Consider the following 20278-nt stretch of genomic DNA (forward strand, 5'->3'; position numbering starts at 1 on the left):
GCGCGCGCGCGCGTGTGTGTGTGTGTGTGTGTGTGTGTGTGTGTGTGTGTGTGTGTGTGTGTGTGTGTGTGTGTGTGTGTGTGTGTGTGTGTGTGTGTGTGTGTGTGTGTGTGTGTGTGTGTGTGTGTGTGTGTGTGTGTGTGTGTGTGTGTGTGTGTGTGTGTGTGTGTGTGTGTGTGTGTGTGTGTGTGTGTGTGTGTGTGTGTGTGTGTGTGAGTCAGAGAGAGAGAGAGGGAGGTAGAAAGAGAGAGAGATGTTGTTTCCACTTTGTTGGATTCTCTGTAATACGTTGAGGCTCGTGGAGCTCGGTTAAACTCAAGTTATCGATCTCGTCAAAGCAGTCGAAAAGAGAAAACGAACTTAGGCAAGGCATGCATTGCAGAGAAGAGATAACCGACGGCTTGTTGGCCTCTCAGAGTCGGGCAGTTTGGTGACGAGTTATGGAAACTTACTGGGATAAGTGCCTGGCGCTTCCGCAGGATAATGACATTTAATTGGGGTTCAATGGGAGCGTCTTCAGTACTGCACTAGACGTAGCTTGATTTAGGATCATGACGCTGAAGAGAGGCGGTCATTGTGTTCTTTCGGCTGGCACAAAGCTCATTCGCTTCGGGTCCGTTAGGTCACCGATGACGTCAGTGCTCAACCCGTGCCCTCACGGCCCCGCACGTTGTTCCTCCTGGTGGATGTGCAGGTCACGTGCAACGTAATACTGCTGGTGGCGGTGAACACCATCGGCATGTTCTCCCACTACCCGAGCAAGGCGGCCCAGAGGCAAGCCTTCCTGGAGACGAGGCAATGCATCGAGTCCAGACTAAGCATACAGCGAGAAAATCAAAAACAGGTAAGCCTGCGCTTATTCTTGCTCCTTTATACAGAGTTCTTGGTTTGATTGTACAGGTTTTAAGGTCCTGGAAAAAGTTACCGCTTCTTGCTATCGAAGTTAAGACTGCACTTTCATGAGGATGTAGTGCGAATGCTTATAAAAGGGTACAAAGCACTGCTGGTATGCTTGATCCTACTTAAATTGTATTGCGGAATGGTGCTAGACTGTTTAAATTAAGAAGCTATTCATTTTCACAGTAGAGCCTAATGTGAACAAATTGGTTCGTAAATGACTATTTCTATTGTGTTTATACACGAAATCGGCCATCGCGTTTCATATGAAATTTGATTGACCCAGCTCAATACATCCTGGTACAAAAACATTACCAAAATGTTATAAAACCATTTCTTTGGGTAGAAAGTAATAAAACAACTTGTCTACTATGTATTCTAAGTTCTTGAGACGCTTGAGACACTCAAACCACGGTTATGCTGTTAAGCTTCCACAAAATCAACGACGTATGTGAAGCTTCCACGCAAACGAAGTTTTATTGGCAAAACCACCAAATGTCGGAGAAAATGCACTCTCCCAGCACTCTGGAAACAGCAGCCTAAACACGCTGCATTCATATATTCACCTTCCCGTAAGCTGTCTATGTACCGGCTATGCAGGATGTACCATCCATTAGTGGTGAGCTGCTCCACTGACACAATCTATAGTTGGCACAAACGAAGAGGTTTAACTACATAGTTCCGTTAGCTGAAGTGAGTCCTAACTCCAAAAACATCAAGAAAAAAATTTATTTCTTAAAATCGATTCTTGAAGTATAGACTAACTTTTCTGGAACTTTTTCTTTTTTTATCGCGATGTACCAATGTTTTAACGCTTCAAGTCAATGCTTCGCAAACATTGCTGAAATGTTCTACTTTTAACAACAATGATCAGCTTTTTATTGAGCGTTCCATGAGAATTAAGCTCTAGGAAAATTATTGCCGAGCGAAATTTTCGTATATATGCGGGTAAGGAGCCGCTCCCTGTAACTTCCCCTGACGGCACCTCAGTCAGACCAGACATATCAACCAGCCATCATCATCTGGTATCTGGCTACAGCAGCTGACGCTCTGAAATGAAGTCGGCCACTTTCGTGCCACCTCGCGCACACGCACGCACCAACGCGCGATATGCGGTTCATTAACAGGCATGCGTGCGCCTGCAACATTTCGCCGCCCAAGGCCTCGTCGCGATATCACGCGGCCGGCATGCGTGGACAATATCCTCCCGCCTTCCCCCGAGCGCACAGATATATATACACGCGTCCGCCGGTTTCGTCACCGCGTCGTCTCGGAGAAGCAGCAGCAGCAGGGGCGGTGGACGACAGCGGTTGCGACGCACTCATCGCGCTGCTCGGCCGCGCGATTGTCTCCGGACGCCTATCGAGCGCGCACAGCGGTCGCAATGAGGATGTTCCAGACGCGCTGTCCTTTTCCTCGGACAGACGTCGGCGCCTTACACGAGGAAGCCAATAGGGCCAAGGACGTGGCGCCCGATCGCCCCCCTTTCTTTTATGTCCCTTTCCTTCTTTATTCTCATGTCTTCCTTTGCTTGGTTCTCTGCTCTCAATCTTTCTTTATTCGCGTCTAGGCCCCGAGCTGCAGCCACTGATTGGCGCGTCTGCAGTCCGCCGGGATAGCTTTCACCGCAAGGCACGCAACCATGGCGCGCGGCTCACATACTAAAGTATGCGCAAGCGCGCAGTGATTGGTGCTGTGGGCTGCCGCAGTGCGTGCGTATGCACCGTCTCCCCCTCTATCCCTCTTCGGCGCCTGTCCAGTCTGGGTAGAACTAATCATCTACGCGCACCACAGCGTCGCCGGCGTCGCCGTCGTTGCGGGAATTCCCCCTTATCAGCGCTCGGGCCCTGTTCCTTCCGGTTGCGACGCGAGTTCAGGGAACGTTTTCGATGGTCGCAGTGCTGCAGCATCGCGCCAACTTGCGTCCTCTGCCGGTGTTATATGGTATCAATGAGAAGCAATGGTTTCTGCTTCTTCGCGGGGAAAGGGAAGATAGTTCTCTCGCAAGCTCGTTTCACATCCGTTCGCGTCGTATGCATGGGGCCAGCGTTTGCAATCCTTTAGCGGAAAACCGGGAATCGGAGCAAAGCGTATTGAAGAGCATTCGCTAGTGGTTTTATCTTCACCGTGGCAGGCCTCAGTTGCTCTGCTTAAACTCGCTGCGTGTGTGCTTGTGTGAGTGCGCCCTCTTTCACGTTTGTCATATATTTTACAGATTATGCTGTGAACGCTGTAAGTAGTCGCGAACGGTGTCGCTCGTCTGTAATCGATTGAGTCACGTGGTCCGAGCGCGCTCTGAAGTGCAGGAGTGGCGCCCGCGACGCGTAATGAATTTGCGGTGAAAGTTAGCAAAAAGTGATTGGTAGATTTGCTGAAAAGTAGACAGCTTACATAAGGTTAGAAGTGTAGGATTAACAATGAATTTAAAGAAAATCTTGAAGTTATAGGCTGATTTTTAACACCTTTAAATAAATAGAAAGCCGAGCATGCATGGCGACAACTGCCACTACCCCGTTTCAAAGGGGACGCTTACAAAACAAATTTTTGGACAGTCCATAGACTGTCTATAGACTTCTTTCTATAAAATCTATAGGCGATAAACAAATCCTAGAGAACAGTCTATAGGCAATACAAACGCTATAGACAGCCTATAGACAATCTATAGATTTATGACCATATACTTTTAGTAGACTTTTGCCTATAGACAGTCTATAGACTATGAATAGACAAAAAGAAATGCCTATAGGAAGGCAATAGAGTCTATAAGTCTATATAGACTGTCTATACACCATTTTTATGAGGGCTATTTTCCATTCAACCTGTGCAGTCTGCGTGCTTCAAGGAATAATACACCTTTCCTACCCGTCTCCTCAGGAACGCTACACAGAACGACGGAAACGGATATTATAATATATTTATATTTGTCATCTGCGAACACCGGTTACCTTCGCGGTGAGCGCTTAAAATTCTGCCGTACTGAAATTTGCTTAGCCGTAAAGAAATTTCCGCCTCATTAATCCCCAACAACCTAGCCTATAAAGTCTGAAATCAAGGGAAATTACAAGCCCGCCAAATTGACATGCAGCCTTATTTAAACGGAATCAATAAAGCTGTCGGTAGCGACGTTATAGAGTGCACACGAGCGTCTTAAATGAGATGACGCGGCGAGGCGGCCTTTGCGAGCTGGTTTAGATCGAACAAGGTTTGCGTAATGCTTGTTCTTCAATCTACGTACTTCATCCCAATAAAGGGCTGCTGCTGCTACTGTGTCGCTCCAGTGATGGTCGTCTTCACTTTTGATCCTCCGGAATATATTTATTTTGTTTGTTTCTACTTAAGTTCCTTTCCCTGTTCTCTCCTTTCTCCCCGCCTCCTTTACGTCCAGGCAGAAGCAGTCGATGCATTAATGATATTACGCATTTATATAATCTGCTCATGATATTGCGCATTTATATAACCTGCTTGCAAGGCCGCCGCAGGGGCTCGGTGGTTATGGCGCTCGGCTGCTGACCCGAAAGACGCGGGTTGAATCCCGGCCGCGGCGGTCGAATTTCGATGGAGGCGAAATTCTAGAGGCTCATGTACTATGCTATGTCAGTGCACGTTAAAGAACCCCAGGTGGCCAAAATTCCCGGAACCCTTCGCTACGGCGTCCCTCATAGCCTGAGTCGCTTTGCGACGTTAAATTTCATAAAGTGAACTAAACTATAATCTGCTCGCGACCGAACATTTCCTGAGGATATCTAGTAGCTGGAAACGTCCCTTTAGACACTGTGTACATCGCTGGATAGTTTAGTGGTTTGGACGACGGCACTGTGTATTCCTTTGCTGACTAAGTGCAGTGTCAAATCAGCTGTTTTCCAGGAGAATACAGCACTCTCGTCTTTACTATCTTGTAACGATATTATTAGGAGCTGAAACGAAAGGACATTAAAACAGCATGAAGCCAACGTTCGCGTTAGTTGGTAGCGTTAGCCAGCGTTAGTTAAACGCATTAGTAAACGCGAGCCAGTGTGTGACACACTAAATTCTTCATAGTTGTGAGAGAAACATAAACCGGGGTGGAAGGAAATTTCAGGCATGAGGACATCCAGCTACAAATACTCAAGGTGAAGTAGCACACGACGCATGCGTGGGCATATGGCGCGCAAAACCCCACGTATACAAGTAACACGCGTGCAAACGCTTCGCGCACGAGAAGCGATGACCGAAGGTATGATTGAATACACGTAGGTGCAATTTTTAAACCAGCCGCCGAAGCGAGGATATCAGAAAGAATGCGGAAAGGAAACCGCGGCCGTTTTTCAACATGTTTTTAAAGCGATTTTTTTAATTAAAGGCCTTGAAGGCGAAAACTGTCCTGCGTCGGCGTCTTTGTGAAGCTTCCACCAGCGATCTAAATGAATAGAAGAAGCGATTGCCAACAAAAATGGAGTAAGAATGGAATCAGATTTTGGAATACAGCGGAATTCGAATAGATCCGGAATGAGAATTGAAATATAATTAGAAGTGGAATAGATTGGTGAGTTAAAGGTGGTAGAATCAGAATGGGAAAAGATTGGCGAGTGAAAGAAAAATGCTGTCTCCTTTCATCCGCATCAATGATCGCCCCTAAATTTTAATAGCTCTAATGTTAAGAGACAGGAAGAGAGCGGAGTGGGTCAGGGAACTGACGCGGGTTAATGAAATCCTAGTCGAAACCAGGAAGAAGAAATGGACTTGGCAGGGCGTATATAATGCAAAAGCCGAGATAACCGATGGTCGTTAAGACTGGATTCCAGGAGAAAGAAAGCTAGTGGGGGGCCGCAGAAAGTTAGGAGGAAAGTTAGATGGATGAGGTTACGAAGTCCGCGGGCGTAAGGTGGCCGCGGCTCAGGGTTAATTGGAGAGATATTTGGGAGGCCTTTGTCCTGCAGTAGGTATAGTCAGGCTGATGATGATGATTAATCTTTTTTACGAATCATTAAATGTCAGTGATTTATCCTACAGCTAGAGTATGTTGAGACTGCTCAAGTGTGGCCGTGATAACTCATTGAGTGCGACAGCACGTGATAGCGATTCACGCTCCTTACAGTGCTCTACACCTTATCCTGGTAAGGGCGTTTATATGCGTTCTTACTATTTGTAAGGGCGCAGACGTTCGTTGTGGAGCTGTGATTGGAAAGCGTCTGGGCAGTGAGACTAAACGCGCCCCACAGCGACGAGCTGTCTTTGGTGGCTTTATTTTTACGTCGTCTCTGGTCCATCGATCGCGTATTGATTCGCACAAGCGGGATTTAAACCGGTCTCGAGAGGAGCCTATTAAAGGAAGCTCGAAGGCACGTGCTGCTTCATCTGTAAGCCTACAGGCCTCACAGAACGACGCCCGGGTGCGACGTGTTCTTATGCTGATAGGACGTTTCGGCTGTCCTCTATACTTTGACGTCACCTCTCGCGGAGTTGGCCAACCGAAACAGTGACAATGACTGACAGTCTTTTTTTGTTGTTGTTATGTTTCTTCCAGGAGCAACTTTTGCTCTCCGTTCTCCCTCGTCACGTGGCGATGGAGATGAAAGCGGACATCGCGAAGAAGCCGCAGGACTCCATGTTTCACAAGATCTACATTCACCGGCACGAGAACGTCAGGTGTGTGTCTACGCAGAGCGGGCTGCGTGCTCGTCCTTTTTGTCTGTGTGCGTGTGTTTGTTTTTCTTTTTCATACCCTTCACGCTCGCTTAGCGACAATAAGTGCCATTGTGCCCGCGACGTGCGACGTCGGTTGTGGTTATTTGCTTGTTTGCACTCGCACAAAGACGGGCGCCAGTGAGGCGCGCCGGGCTCTTGGCAACAATGGCAGCGAGTTCCGCGTCTGTCCAGAGCGTATCGAAAATTTCAGGTCGCGCGGGACGTGAACAGTGTAGAGGAGCTCGATGTACTGAGGGGCTATTTTGGGACTGGATTTAGGACGGCTACATCACGTGAGGCACTCTTTTCTTTATTTTTTTTTGTCGAATCAAAAGCGCGCAGAATATCATCTACAGAAAAGTATAGAGAGTACACTGCTCTATCTGTCTTTGTGTGTTTTTTTAATGCCGCGTTGTACTTCGTCTCTCTGCAAATGATATTCAGCATACGTTTGCATGAAGATAAGTCTTCTTACATAGCTTTCGAAATGTCGTTTAGTGCCTGTCTGTACTCTCTTTTTTTATTATTGTTGAATTTTAGTGCTGTCTCGAGGCGCTCTGTCTGAGGCTTGCAGAGATCGCAGCGAAGATGAACAGGGGTCTGCGTCTGCGCTCTTGATTCAGTATTTATGGAGATATAACATTTAGTGTTAACCGCCCCCAGTATGTTATTCCCATGGACCTTTAAAGGAATTATGAAATGAAAAGAAACGCTCGTTAAATTCTTATCTATTTATTCTGTCTTTTTTCGTTCGTTGCAATTTGCCCAAACTAAACAGCTCTTTTTTTTTAGTATATTAGTCAGTTGTGTTTCAGAAGGATGACCCATCGCGTTTTAGACTTTTGTATAGTTGGCTATGCACACCTACGCAGTTCAGTGTGCATATATGGTGCGCGAGTTGTGCCGCCGAATTGGGTCTGTACGGTTGAGTCTATCGTGCGAATTGAACTGGTGTGGTGGTTTCATCTAGTATAGATGAAATGTAGCGAATATGGAACGGAGGGAGACAATGCAATAGCCGTATAGGAGATGTGTCCATTAGAAGACTAATTTAATTGTGCCATTCAATAAATTATTTTCTCTTCCAACTACTAAACGCGCCATCATCTTTCCTTTCGATATGGCCCAGCTCGCGCTAGTACCTTTTTTCTTTTAATCATTTTCTTGTTATGTTTGTCCCAGTGCTTACAAATCAAGTAATTTTTTTTTCTCCGTTCCTTTTCTGATACCCGTTCTTCGGCAGTTGCCACTGAAATGATTTAGGCCAAACTAAAGTGCTTCCATTGGTACATACATATCTTCCATTGGTACATACCGTAAACAACTATAACTGACCACACATGTACACTAGTGCTCTAGAACGAGAGCACGTGTATACTGTAGGTTCCTCTGAGAAATATACCTTGCAGCGTCTGCCGCGCATGCATTTTTAATGGCAGGCAAATGTTTGTCTGTGCACACTTGATGACTTGTGTGTATGTGTATTGCCAAGGGCTGCACGCCGGCGTTTCTCGTTGCAAGCTGGCTCTTAACGGGGAGCGACTTCTTACAAGATACGTTCGTTAAACCGACACTCTAACTTCGACTTACGTCAGGCAGAACGGTGAATAGAACGCTCTGCTGCATTTGAATTAAAAACTATTTTAACTGTCCTGGTTCGCAGTTACGATGCTTGTTAGGAATGACAGAAGAAGAGGCTTGTTCGTGTTGAAGTGAAGGCAGCAGAAGTAAGCCGTAGGCATCCAATGCCTGACCATATGTTCTATACACGCCCTTAATTCCTATGGAACGGAGAGTATTCGATGATGATAGATGCGGAGGAAATTACATCTGCACATAGGGGCTCAGTGCCAAAAGTTCTTTGAAAGATTCCAAACTCTCTCCTTTAATCGTGTGCTCGTTGCCAGTAACAACTGAACTAAAGTTGTAGTTGCTATAAGAGAACAAGCTTAACGGTCAAAAATACCATTCACTCACCGTTAGGATCAGCAGATTCTCCCATCTTATTCTTCCATCCGTCAGCGCTGTTTCGTCGTACCATTCTCCCATCTTATTCATTGCGTAGACGAGCAGGCAGAGCTCACGTACTTCTGTCACACAATGCCACTTAGAATTAGACATAGTTGCCAGTTGCTTTCCGATATTCCTACGTACTGTCTCCGCCTATTTTCATTTACTTCTCTCAATTACACGGTTAGTTCTTTATCAAGAAAGCAGAGATCCCGGAGGGATCCAACTCCCTCTCAGGCCCGGTGAGAGGAAGGCGGTGATATACATAACGGATTTGCCTTTTGAATTAGCTGAATTCGCAGCACAGGGTCAATTGGAGAGACATGGGAGAGACATTTGCCCTGCGGTGGGCGTAGTCAGGCTGATGATGATGATGATGATAATGGCGTTGTTTTTTTACAAGAATTCTTGCTTAGAAGGGTAAATAGTTGGAGCGGGGGAGGGGATGGCCATCTCCTACCCCCTCTCCCTCTTCCGTGCAACTACGTTGATTCGACCAACACTTTATCTCTATCTCTCTCTCTCTCTCACCGTGTCTCCGGCAGCATCCTGTTCGCCGACATCTGCGGCTTCACCAGCCTGGCGTCCCAGTGCACCGCCGAGGAGGTGGTGCGCATGCTCAACGAGCTGTTCGCGCGCTTCGACAAGCTGGCCGCCGAGAACCACTGCCTGCGCATCAAGATCCTCGGCGACTGCTACTACTGCGTCTCGGGCCTGCCGGACCCGAGGCCCGACCACGCGCAATGCTGCGTCGAGATGGGGCTCGACATGATCGAGGCCATCGCGTGAGTGTATCCACAGTCGCTGCTTTCAAGAATGAAGTGTGTCTAGCGGGTAGCGCATAATAACCATGCGCTTTATAGTCACGGCGTGTGTAGCCGGGTACGTAGGAGGACACGCTATCTATATTATCCACGTGAGCATATGTTGTCCGTGTCGTGATGGTATAGGGGCCAGGAAAGGTGGAGAGGAAAGACGCATATGCTTTTCCTGCAGTAGTCGTGGAAGCTACGTGGCCGACACGCGTGACGCCTGAATAGAAACGCGACGGCTGTTTATAGCGACTGGCCGGTGGCCTTGAACGAGAAGAACGTCGCGGCTGCAGAAAATAAAAATAGATACGCAGTGACGCAATGCACGCGCTATGTTTTCCGGGCGGGCAGAATGTGTCACGTTTTGCCAACTCTCCCGCTTTGCGCGTGACTCATCGAAGCCGGTATAGCCGGAGAATGTGCGCGGACGACAAACAGCGGCGGACCATGTGGGCGACATTTAATAAACCGAGGACTCGTCTCGATTTGATGGTCGGCCGCTGCTCAGTGCGCGACAGAAAGCGTCTCGTTGTGGCTTTAGGCTTAAATGGCGAAGGATTTACGGGCCCCTCAGCAGCAAACAAACTTACAATAATGTGTGCCTCGTATATACTTTGACCTTTAGGTGGATTTTGCAGCCTTAAATTGTTTAGTCCGCATCGAAGAGTCGTTGTATCTGCGTTCCGTTTCGAGTGATTTGTTTTAAAAAACTTTCGTGCCCATTACGTGGAAAATTAACGAAAAGGCGTGAAATTAAATTGGGGACAGAGCAGTAAGCCGTCAAAAACGAAATGATATTGTAGCGTGCAACGCCAAAAAGAACACCCGCGCAGAGACGAAAAACCTGCGGCGGTCTCCTAGTGGTTCGAGCGCGCGCGAGAGAGCCAACTAGCTTCTTCCTCTTCTAGCGCATGCGCTACTTCTGTCTCTTCTTCGAATGCATGTATCACTGCCCCCCTCTTCTGCAGCATCGACACGATGCGGCTGGGAGTGAAAAGTCAGCGAAAGGGTAGAACACAGCTGCAGTGGACCGCAGTTCAGTCAGGTAGCCGGTCGTGGTAAGGCTTCATGCGAACAACGTGTACGACTTCAGTTCGGTGCGACCGGCGCGATGAACAAGCTGTCGGGGCGGGAGCAACTGCATAAGTCACATCACTGATGCGGCGCACTACTTCGTAAGGGCCGAAGTATCGGCGCAGCAGCTTTTCAGAGAGCCCGCGGCGACGAACAGGTATCCAAATCCACACAAGGTCGCCGGGAGCATAACTGACGAAACGGCGTCCACAGTTGTAGTTAGTGGCGTCAGCCTCCTGTTGACGGTGGATGCGCAGGCGGGCCAGTTGACGCGCTTCCTCAGCACGCTGAACGAAGGTATCTACGTCGATGTCAGCGTCAGAGTCGCAGTAAGGGTCGACGGGTAACATAGCATCCAACGGAGTGGTCACCTGGCGTCCGAAGACAAGCTGAAAGGGGGTCAGTCGGGTTGTTTCCTGCAGGGCGGTGTTGTACGCAAACGTTACGTACGGCAGAATGGCGTCCCAAGTTCGATGCTCGACGTCAACGTACATTGATAGCATGTCGGCTAGTGTGCGGTTGAGTCGCTCTACCAACCCGTTTGTCTGCGGGTGATACGCCGTAGCACGTCGGTGGCTCGTGTGCGTCAGAGTCATCACGGACTGGGTTAAGCGGGCCGTGAAAGCAGTTCCCCGGTCAGTAACAACAACGGCGGGTGCTCCATGACGCAAGACAATGTTGTGGACGAAGAACTGCGCCACTTCAGCAGCAGTGCCTTTGGCAAGAGACGTGGTCTCAGCGTACCGTGTGAGGTAGTCAGTCGCAACGACTATCCAACGCTTTCCAGACGAAGACTTCGGAAATGGGCCAAGGAGGTCCATGCCCACTTGACGGAAAGGGGTCTTCGGTGGATCGACGGGGTGAAGAAATCCGGCCGGTTTCAATGGAGGAGTCTTCCGACGTTGGCATTCACGGCATGTTTTGACGTAGGCCCGCACCGATGGGAGTAACCTGGGCCAATAATACTTTTGTCTAATCCGCGCGAGTGTACGGCTGACTCCAAGGTGGCCGGCGGATGGTGCATCATGACAGGCACTCAAGATCTCAGACCGCAGCTGTGATGGTACGACAAGTAGGAACACTTCTTCGCTGTTGGCAAAGTTGCGCTTGTAGAGAACACCAGACCGTAAAGTGAAGGTGTGAAGCCCTCGAAGAAAAACACGCGGAATGGGAGCTTCACTGCCTTCGAGGTAATCGATGAGCGGCGCCAACTCCGTGTCCGCCCTCTGAAGCTGCGCCATTTGGGTGGGACTAACAGAGCCCAGGAAAGGAAAATCATCGGTGGTTTCTTCGGTATTGATTGGGATAGGCGCGCGCGACAGACAATCCGCATCCTGATGCTTGCGGCCAGACTTGTAAACTACTGTTAAGTCGTATTCTTGCAAGCGTAAGCTCCATCTAGCCAAGCGTCCTGAGGGGTCTTTGAGGCTCGCCAGCCAGCATAAGGAGTGGTGGTCGCTTACCACACGGAAGGGTCGTCCGTAGAGGTACGGTCGGAACTTGCAGATGGCCCATATCACTGCAAGACATTCTTTCTCCTTCGTAGAATAATTGGTCTCGGAGCGCGTAAGTGTCCGACTAGCATAACTGATGACCCGTTCTGCACCGTCTTGCCACTGGATCAGTACTGCACCAAGGCCAACATTGCTGGCGTCAGTGTGGATGTCCGTGGCAGCATGCTCGTCGAAATGGCCGAGTATCGGAGTGCTTTGCAGACGGCTGCGAAGCTCGACAAATGCAGCCTCTTCGTCGGTCCCCCACAGGAAGGGCGTGTCGTCACGGGTCAGTGCGTTCAGCGGTTCCGCGATTTTCGAGAAATCTTGAATAAAGCGCCTATAATAGGAGCACAGGCCTAAAAACCGGCGAACGGCCTTCTTGTCAGTTGGGCGTGGAAAACCTGAGACGGCAGCAGTCTTGTCAGGGTCCGGGCGAACACCTTGTGCGCTGACAACGTGACCAAGAAAGCGGAGTTCCTCAAAGCCAAAATGGCATTTCTCGGCTTTGATGGTGAGTTGCGCGGATTTGAGCGCTTGTAGCACAATGCGCAACCGCTCCAAGTGTTGGTCAAAGGTGGGCGAAAATATAACGACATCGTCCAGGTACACCAGGCAGGACTGCCATTTCAAGCCGGAGAGGACAGTGTCCATCATGCGTTGGAAAGTGGCCGGTGCTGAGCACAGACCAAATGGGAGCACTTTAAACTCATAGAGGCCGTCAGGCGTCACGAAAGCCGTCTTCTCCCGGTCTCTCTCGTCCACTTCGATTTGCCAGTACCCGCTTTTAAGATCCAATGACGAGAAGTATCTGGCGTTCCGCAATCGGTCGAGCGCGTCATCTATCCTGGGCAGCGGGTAAACGTCCTTTTTGGTCACGCTGTTAAGTTTCCTGTAGTCCACGCAGAAACGCAGAGTATTGTCCTTCTTTTTGACAAGAACCACAGGCGATGCCCACGGACTGGTGGACGGCTGAATGACATCGTCTGCAAGCATCTCGGCAACCTGATTCTGAATGGCTTCTCTCTCCACCGGGGAAACACGATATGGGCGCTGGCAGACGGTTCGCGTAGTCTCGTCAGTGATGATACGATGCTTGGCGAGTGGAGTTCGGCCGACCTTCGAGCACGTAGCGAAACAGTCCGCAAATTCTGCCAAGAGGGCCGACAGAAGATCCCTCTGAACCGACGGCAAGGCAGGATTTATTCTGACTGACTGAAGAACGTGATGTGGGCCAGCATACTCCGGAGAGGGTGCACCCACGGTGCACAAACCTGGAACCTCAGCAACGTCGTGGAGGAAGGCAATAGCCATGCCTTTGGCCAGGTGCTGATATTCGTTGGCAAAGTTAGTCAGGAGGACGTGGGTGCGGCCGTCACGTAGTTGGACGAGACCTCTTGCAACGGCAAGTCCCCGCTTAAGCAGCAGTGGACTATGGCTGTCCGCTAGGCCCTCGTAGTCATGAAAGAGGTCGTTCCGCACGAGCACCAGAACACTGCACCGCGGCGGCACCGTGACGTCGTTCTCGACAATGCGCAGAGCGTTGCTGCAGGGATCGCGGGAGTCAAAGCGCGCCACGGCCTGTTTGGTCGAGAACGTGACACGTGCCTCCTGAAAGTCAATCACAGCGCCGTTCGACTGCAGGAAGTCGATCCCCAGAATCAAGTCTCTGGAACACTCGGGGAGTACGACAAATTCACCAACGTACGTAAAACCACTAATCCCAACTCTAGCCGTGCACTTGCCCACAGGGGAAATTAGGTGGCCACCAGCGGTGCGAATGGGGGTCCCCGTCCACGGTGTCAGAACCTTCTTAAGTTCTCCAGCGAAGGCACGGCTCATAACAGAGTAATCAGCACCGGTATCGAGCAGCGCGGTAATGTCAGTGCCATCAATTGTCACATGCAAATCGGATGCAGCGTATCTGATACTGTCGCTGCCTCTCTCTGTCCGGGTATCGTCGGCTCGAGGGTTCCGCGATGGAGGATCTTGACACGTCCCGACGTCAGCGGCCTTGCCTACAGAGGTCGCTGGTGTTAGTTTTCCCGACGCGGACTCGGCGAGCGACGGCCAGCAGAGCTACTCTGGCGGCCAAGGCTGGAAGAGCGATAACGGAGAGGCGAAGGGGAACGGGACTCGCGCCTTCCAGAGTAGGCAGGGTTCTGGCGTGCCCAGAGATGCTGTGCAATATCATGCGGTCGTTCGCCGTTCTGAGGGCAGGGTGCGTCGGGATGGAAACCGCGAAGGCCCACTTGGCGGTACGGACAGGCGCGGTAGAGGTGACCAGGCTCCCCACAGTGGTAGCAGAGAGGCCTGCGGTCCGGTGTACGCCACAAATCCGACTTGCGAGGGCGTGGCCCAGCTGTAGCAGATGCGGTTGCAGAATACGTGGCGATGTTACTCACGGAGGTCGACGGGGTCACACCGTAGCCAGGCACGCTTGCGTGACATGTGCCGATGTTGCTCACGCCAGGCGTTGGGGTAATGGGACCGTAGCCTGTCGTGCGACGTACAACAGATGCGTACGTGGGTCGGTCATCGAACCGGGATGGCGCTTCGGGGACAGGAGGTGCCTGCGCAGCCTGTCGCACCTCGTCCCTGACAACTTCGGACAGCGCTGCCAGCGGCGCAGGTGCAACCTGAGGCAGATGGATCCGTTGCAGTTCCTCCCGGACAACGGAGCGAATTAGTTCACGCAAGGTGTCTACACTGCCGCCGAGACACGACGAAAAGCCTTCGGGCACCATGCAGTTGATGTCCCGGTTGTACTGGCGGGCCCGTTGTTGCAGCGTCGTCTCCATCGTGGTCGCCTCGGTTAGAAATTCCGCCACCGTGCGGGGTGGGCTGCGCACGAGGCCCGCGAACAGCTCCTGCTTAACCCCACGCATGAGATGGCGCAGCTTCTTCTCCTCTGTCATGTTGGGGTCGGCGCGCTTGAAAAGACGGGCCATGTCTTCGGTGTACATGCGCACGCTTTCGTTCGTGCGCTGATTTCGGGAGTTCAGCGCAGCTTCGGCCTTCTCCCGGCGGTCAGCGTTGGGGAACGTAGCCAGGAGACTCCGGCAAAACGTCTCCCAGGTGGGAAGTGTAGCCTCGTGGTTTTCAAACCACGTCCGAGCAGACTCTTCCAGGGCAAAGTAGACGTTATTCAGCTTGCGCTCGTCGCACCAGCCGTTGTAGCGTGCGACCCGCTCGAACGTCTCCAGCCAGTCCTCAGCGTCTTCGAACACGTCACCGTGAAAAGATGGCGGTGTTCGCGGTGGGTGGCAAAGGATCGGCGCCAGGGGCCTGGTGTCAGCGGCCATGGCAGTTGGACTCGACGGTAGAGGCTGGATCGGCGGCTGGGTCCTGGTGTCAGTGGCCATGTCAGTTGGACTCGGCGGTCGAGGCTGCGTCGTCCTTGTTGGCGGGGGAAGGGGCCCAAATTCAGGCGACTCTCCGCGGAGACGGCGGCTGGGTCGCTGGTGAACCGGTGTGAGGTCCGTAGTGACGCTGTACGGAGTTTGCAGGTCGGGAAGCGTACCCAGCACCTCCACCAAACTGTAGCGTGCAACGCCAAAAAGAACACCCGCGCAGAGACGAAAAACCTGCGGCGGTCTCCTAGTGGTTCGAGCGCGCGCGAGAGAGCCAACTAACTTCTTCCTCTTCTAGCGCATGCGCTACTTCTGTCTCTTCTTCGAATGCATGTATCAATATGGATATGACGTTTACAGACAGGCAGAGAACCTAATGGGTTAGTGAACAAGCGCGAGTTAATGATATTTCGGCTGAAATCGAAAAGAAGTTAACATAAGCGAGGCGACAAACGCAAAGAAAAGATAACACGTGGAGTGGATTACAAAAGGACGTCAAACTCAGCATGGGGGCGGCAGAGAGTCAGGTTGGGGAATGAGACTAGAAAACTTTTGGGAATAGGGTGGGCGCAGCTTGCACGAGGCAAGATTAATTGGGTACTAGTGGGAGAGGCCCTTTAACGAGCAATGATTGCAGTTCGGCTTGTGATTTTGATGATGGTGGTGATGACGGTGTACAGGAGGTCCCAGTTCAGTCCCCCAGCTACGGGACCTCCTCCCTAATATATCTTTTTGTAACACACCTTTTGTGAACTAAAAAAAAATTCTCATTGTGACGTCCTTCACTGTAAAGCGGACACCCGGCGCCGGTGCCTGTGACCACGTGACCACTGCATTGTTCTCTCATGGGAAGAGGCTGGTCTTAAAATGAGAATTTTTATTATTAGAAATATCGTGATGGAATTAGGTATGTATATGTATTGCTTCCTCATATTTAAAAAAAAATTAGTTAGTTTCAGTATGTCACAGTTAGTTCCTATAACTGAAAAAAAATTACTGAAGCCTAATTAGGTAATTTCTTACGGGTCATTAAGGTATTTTCCCTCAACATTTTTTTATTTCAATTAAAATGTAGCTATTGCCTTACATGCGGAGCTATACTATTTATATTGTTATTGAGGTATATCATCATATAAATACGTTCAGTTATGTCGAAGCACCATAATTATGAAATATAGTTAGGTGACATTACTGTTCACAAATTTTGATATATTCGACTCGATGATAAAAGAATAGCATAGCTCCATAGTTTAGTTCTTTCTTAATTAAATGTTACCAGAATACTTGAAATTGCACCATAAAAACATAACCAAAGTTCCATAAGGCTAGTCACGTAAGGCTGATCACGGCTAATTCAGAAAATCGCATTTGAAGTGTGCACGCCAGCCATTCGGAGGTCGTTGTAGAGGCCTCATAAAACGGTGGAATAGTCACCAATACCAGGATGTAGGGAAGGCCTCCAGCTTTCGAACAAGTCCAAAATGGCGGCCACCGCAGACGCGCAGTTGCGGGAAGCAACGGGCGCGATGTTCTGCCATGTTTGCTCCGAAATCGCCGTTGCGGCAGTTCTGAGGTGTCAAATATATCGTTTTTTCAAGTAATTGGAGGTCAATTTGGACCTTGAAACTTTGTAGATAGTTACTTTAAAGTGTACTGAATCCTAATATGCCATTTTTTTTAAAAAAAACCCGCAATTTCCCCACTTTTTTTTTTCACCATTTCAAGACCCGCGTCTCCGAGCAAGTGTACAAGTCTGATTCCGAGCATGCGCAGAAGCCCGCTATCCGTCGTTGCGCATGCACTATACCGTACGCCCAAGAGCAGCCCATGCGGTCATTTTGGCCTGAATGGAGTTATGATGAGACATCCACGGCATGCGCTGCAGTATTTGAAAGCGCGTGCTTAGAAAAAAGAAGTCTAGCTTATAATAAAAGCGGCTTCGCAAATGTTTCATGGCTGCTTGGTCAGCAGTTCTACCGCGACACCCTCTACATCTCCGCCATCGGTCGCGGCAGAATGTGCCCTTTTCGTGATTCTGCGAATTGCTCGAAAGCTATGACGAAACTATAACACGTCATATTACTGACGCAAGGCACAAACAGCCCGCGAGCTGCCTTTTAGGTCGCAAATTCCAAGCAAGTCAGAGCGCCATAGCGCGGTTCCGGCTAAGGTCAACATGAGCGCTTATTCGCCTCGCTTTGTTACGTGATTATTGTTTGGTGCGAAAGTTCTCGCCATCGAAGCGGTGATGCTTTCTCTGGTTTCTGAGCATGAGCAAGGTGGTATAATGCTAACAACATAAGAGTAAATAATTTAGTCAATCAATCAATCGGTCAGTTGGTTGGTCAGCCAGTTCAATCAATCAGTCAGTCAGTCAGTCAGTCAATCAATCAATCAATCAATCAATCAATCAATCAATCAATCAATCAATCAATCAATCAATCAATCAATCAATCAATCAATCAATCAGTGAATCAGCCAGTTAATCAATCAATCAGCCAATTAAATCAATCAATCACTTGTGTTGACATTCTCGGGAACGAATGGCCAGGTATTGGCGCACAGTAAACGAGGAGAAAATTGCATGTATGCGACGGTGTACAGCTGGCTTTTAGAGAAAACCTTCGTCAAAATTTAACAAATAATAAAATTACGGGCAAAGCACGACAATGAGCATGCTCATTATTTATTGCGCATGCAATCAACAAAGCCTATTATTGCGACATAAATTCCTCTTCAACATTTATGACATGCGAATGCTATAGAACGCAGCTTCGAGAATACCCCGCCAATCTATAGTCAAATGAAGACGAACCCTGCCACCTTCTTCAAGCAATACCTCGAGAAAAATCACTCTCACAACTTAAGAAATAATGAATGCAGAAAAACAAAGCTGCGAACAAATTACGGTACCCAAATACTATCTTATTGTATACCAGAGTTCTTAAATAAACATCCGCCGCCGCGGTGGCTCAGTGGCTATGGTGCTCGGCTGCTGACCCAAAAGACGCGGGTTCGATCCCGGCCGCGGCGGCTAGAATTTCTTTGGAGGAGAAATTCTAGAGACCGGTGTACTGTGCGATGTCAGTGCACGTTAAAGAACCCCAGGTGGTCGAAATTTCCGGAGCCCTTCACTACGGCGTCTCTCATAGCCTTAGTCGCTTTGGGACGTTAAACCCCACAAAACTAAACTATTAAATAAACATCCTTTTATCAGACAAATGTTAGAAGAGAATACTGCAACTATTGCTTTTAAGAACACTCTCCTTGATTATTTACTGTCACTGCAAACTTAGTCTGATATCGTTTTTGTTTGTTTTTTTTTTAATGATGTAAACTCTGTTGTGCATATTTGCTTGTCTTTTAAGTTCTTAGACTTGTGCTTTATGCCGTTTTAAGAAACATGTTAGAGAAGTTTTCCTTTTTTTTCAGAATGCCTTTTCACTTGTATAAAGTGCTCTTTAAATAAGATGTTAAAGTTGTCTTTGAAGCTTTCTCTGTGTGCTGTGCCGGTGCTCGTACTGCATTGTCTGAACAAGTGTCCACTTCTGGGAGGGGGGGATGGGGGGGATGGCGCTTTGTCAGGCATCTCACTGCCTTTTCGCCATTCTCCCAGACACTTGTACCTGTCTAAATAAACTTCTTATAACTGCGAAAAAAAAAATTAACAAAACAAACCTTTACGGGACTATTTTACTACTGCCAGCGGCAGCCTTCTTTTTCATGCACGAGTGTACACGTCTGCGCATTTTACAAACTTCTAGCATTCACTCGTTCTTTACTCCGCTATTTTCGTCTCCTCGTCCGCGCCGCAGACTCGTGCGAGACGTGACCGGCGTCAACGTCAACATGCGAGTCGGCATCCACACGGGCCGCGTCCACTGCGGCGTCCTGGGCCTGAAAAAGTGGCAGTTCGACGTCTGGTCTAACGACGTCACGCTCGCCAACTACATGGAGGCCGGCGGCATTCCGGGGTGAGCAAAGCGCGTCACTCATCGTTCGCGCAAAGTGGCGTCGACAGCGGCTCGCTCTCCGGTTTCCCTTTTAAGCTCCGCAATTTCCAACGGGACGTCGCAAGACAGCGAGTTAAGTGCAGAAGCAGGTCGTTCTCTTATCGAATTTTACCTTCGCTATAGCTTCTTTGACAGCAACGCAGAAACAAAGGCAAAGGTCAAGTAACTTTTGCCTGAGCCATCCGAGATCCGATAATTCGGCAAAAAAGCGGGAGGATAAGAGAAGACAGTGTACAGAGAAGTAACAACCTAAGAGTCTTGTAGACAGAGCAGCGTGTCAAGCCGATAACGCTCAGAAAGAGGAGTGAGCATATATAAAGACTCGGAAAGACAGCATGGAATGGTAAGGCTAGAATAAATCGATATATGGGCTCTCTAAGGGAGCTAGTGAGCAAGCGAAACGAGTGATTGGTCCATATGCTACTCCTAGCGGTAATTGGGAGGTCAGGTGTTAATGTACGCTCGCCAAAAGCTGTACACTTCTGTTCATTTCTTCTTTTTTTTTCTCACTCCATGAGTTCCTGCCGAAATGTGTGTCTATCTTTTCGCTCAGAAATGCGACCGAAACAAGCGGGTAATGTCTTTCTGTGCTCGCTCCCTCGCTTCGGTCAGGAGTGCACTCGGAACAACTTAAATTGTGTGAAAGATGTCGTCGCAAGTAAATGAAGAGCACTCGTCACGTGCACTTCACGTGCACCTGTAGTGGCTCTGCTTTCTTCATGCTTGACTGAAATCCTCTGGGGCTGTTTAGCGTGTCTGAGATTGTACAGAATCATCAAACTTTCTAGAGGCGGGAGTGCGCTCATGCTCTGTAAAGCTTAATTGCACTGAAATTAAAAAAAAAAAAACGGGAGGTCGCATTTTATTGCGTGCTCACTAATATTTTTTTCCTCGCAAGTTTTGTAGCGCTGTGCATGCAGCCCTTCTCAAAAGTAAACGGGCCACCATGGGCATGTTTCTGG

At 49.2% G+C, this 20278-nt stretch overlaps 1 protein-coding gene across 5 annotated transcripts in view; it reads left to right on the forward strand.

The window, feature by feature from the left end:
- The window catches only part of LOC149342368 (adenylate cyclase type 5-like), a 236149-nt gene that overhangs the window by 182032 nt on the left and 33839 nt on the right, over positions 1–20278 (forward strand). For all 5 annotated transcript variants that reach the window (XM_089544648.1, XM_089544649.1, XM_089544647.1 and 2 more), the window contains 4 exons: positions 695–844; positions 6401–6522; positions 9117–9356; positions 19119–19277. In XM_089544648.1, the coding sequence (XP_089400774.1) occupies positions 695–844; positions 6401–6522; positions 9117–9356; positions 19119–19277 (671 nt within the window). The remainder of the gene's footprint in view (positions 1–694; positions 845–6400; positions 6523–9116; positions 9357–19118; positions 19278–20278) is intronic.

This window comes from Amblyomma mixtum, chromosome 5, assembly GCF_055824585.1.
Source record: "Amblyomma mixtum isolate Tamu chromosome 5, ASM5582458v1, whole genome shotgun sequence".
In the NCBI taxonomy this organism is placed as follows: Eukaryota; Metazoa; Arthropoda; class Arachnida; order Ixodida; family Ixodidae; genus Amblyomma; species Amblyomma mixtum.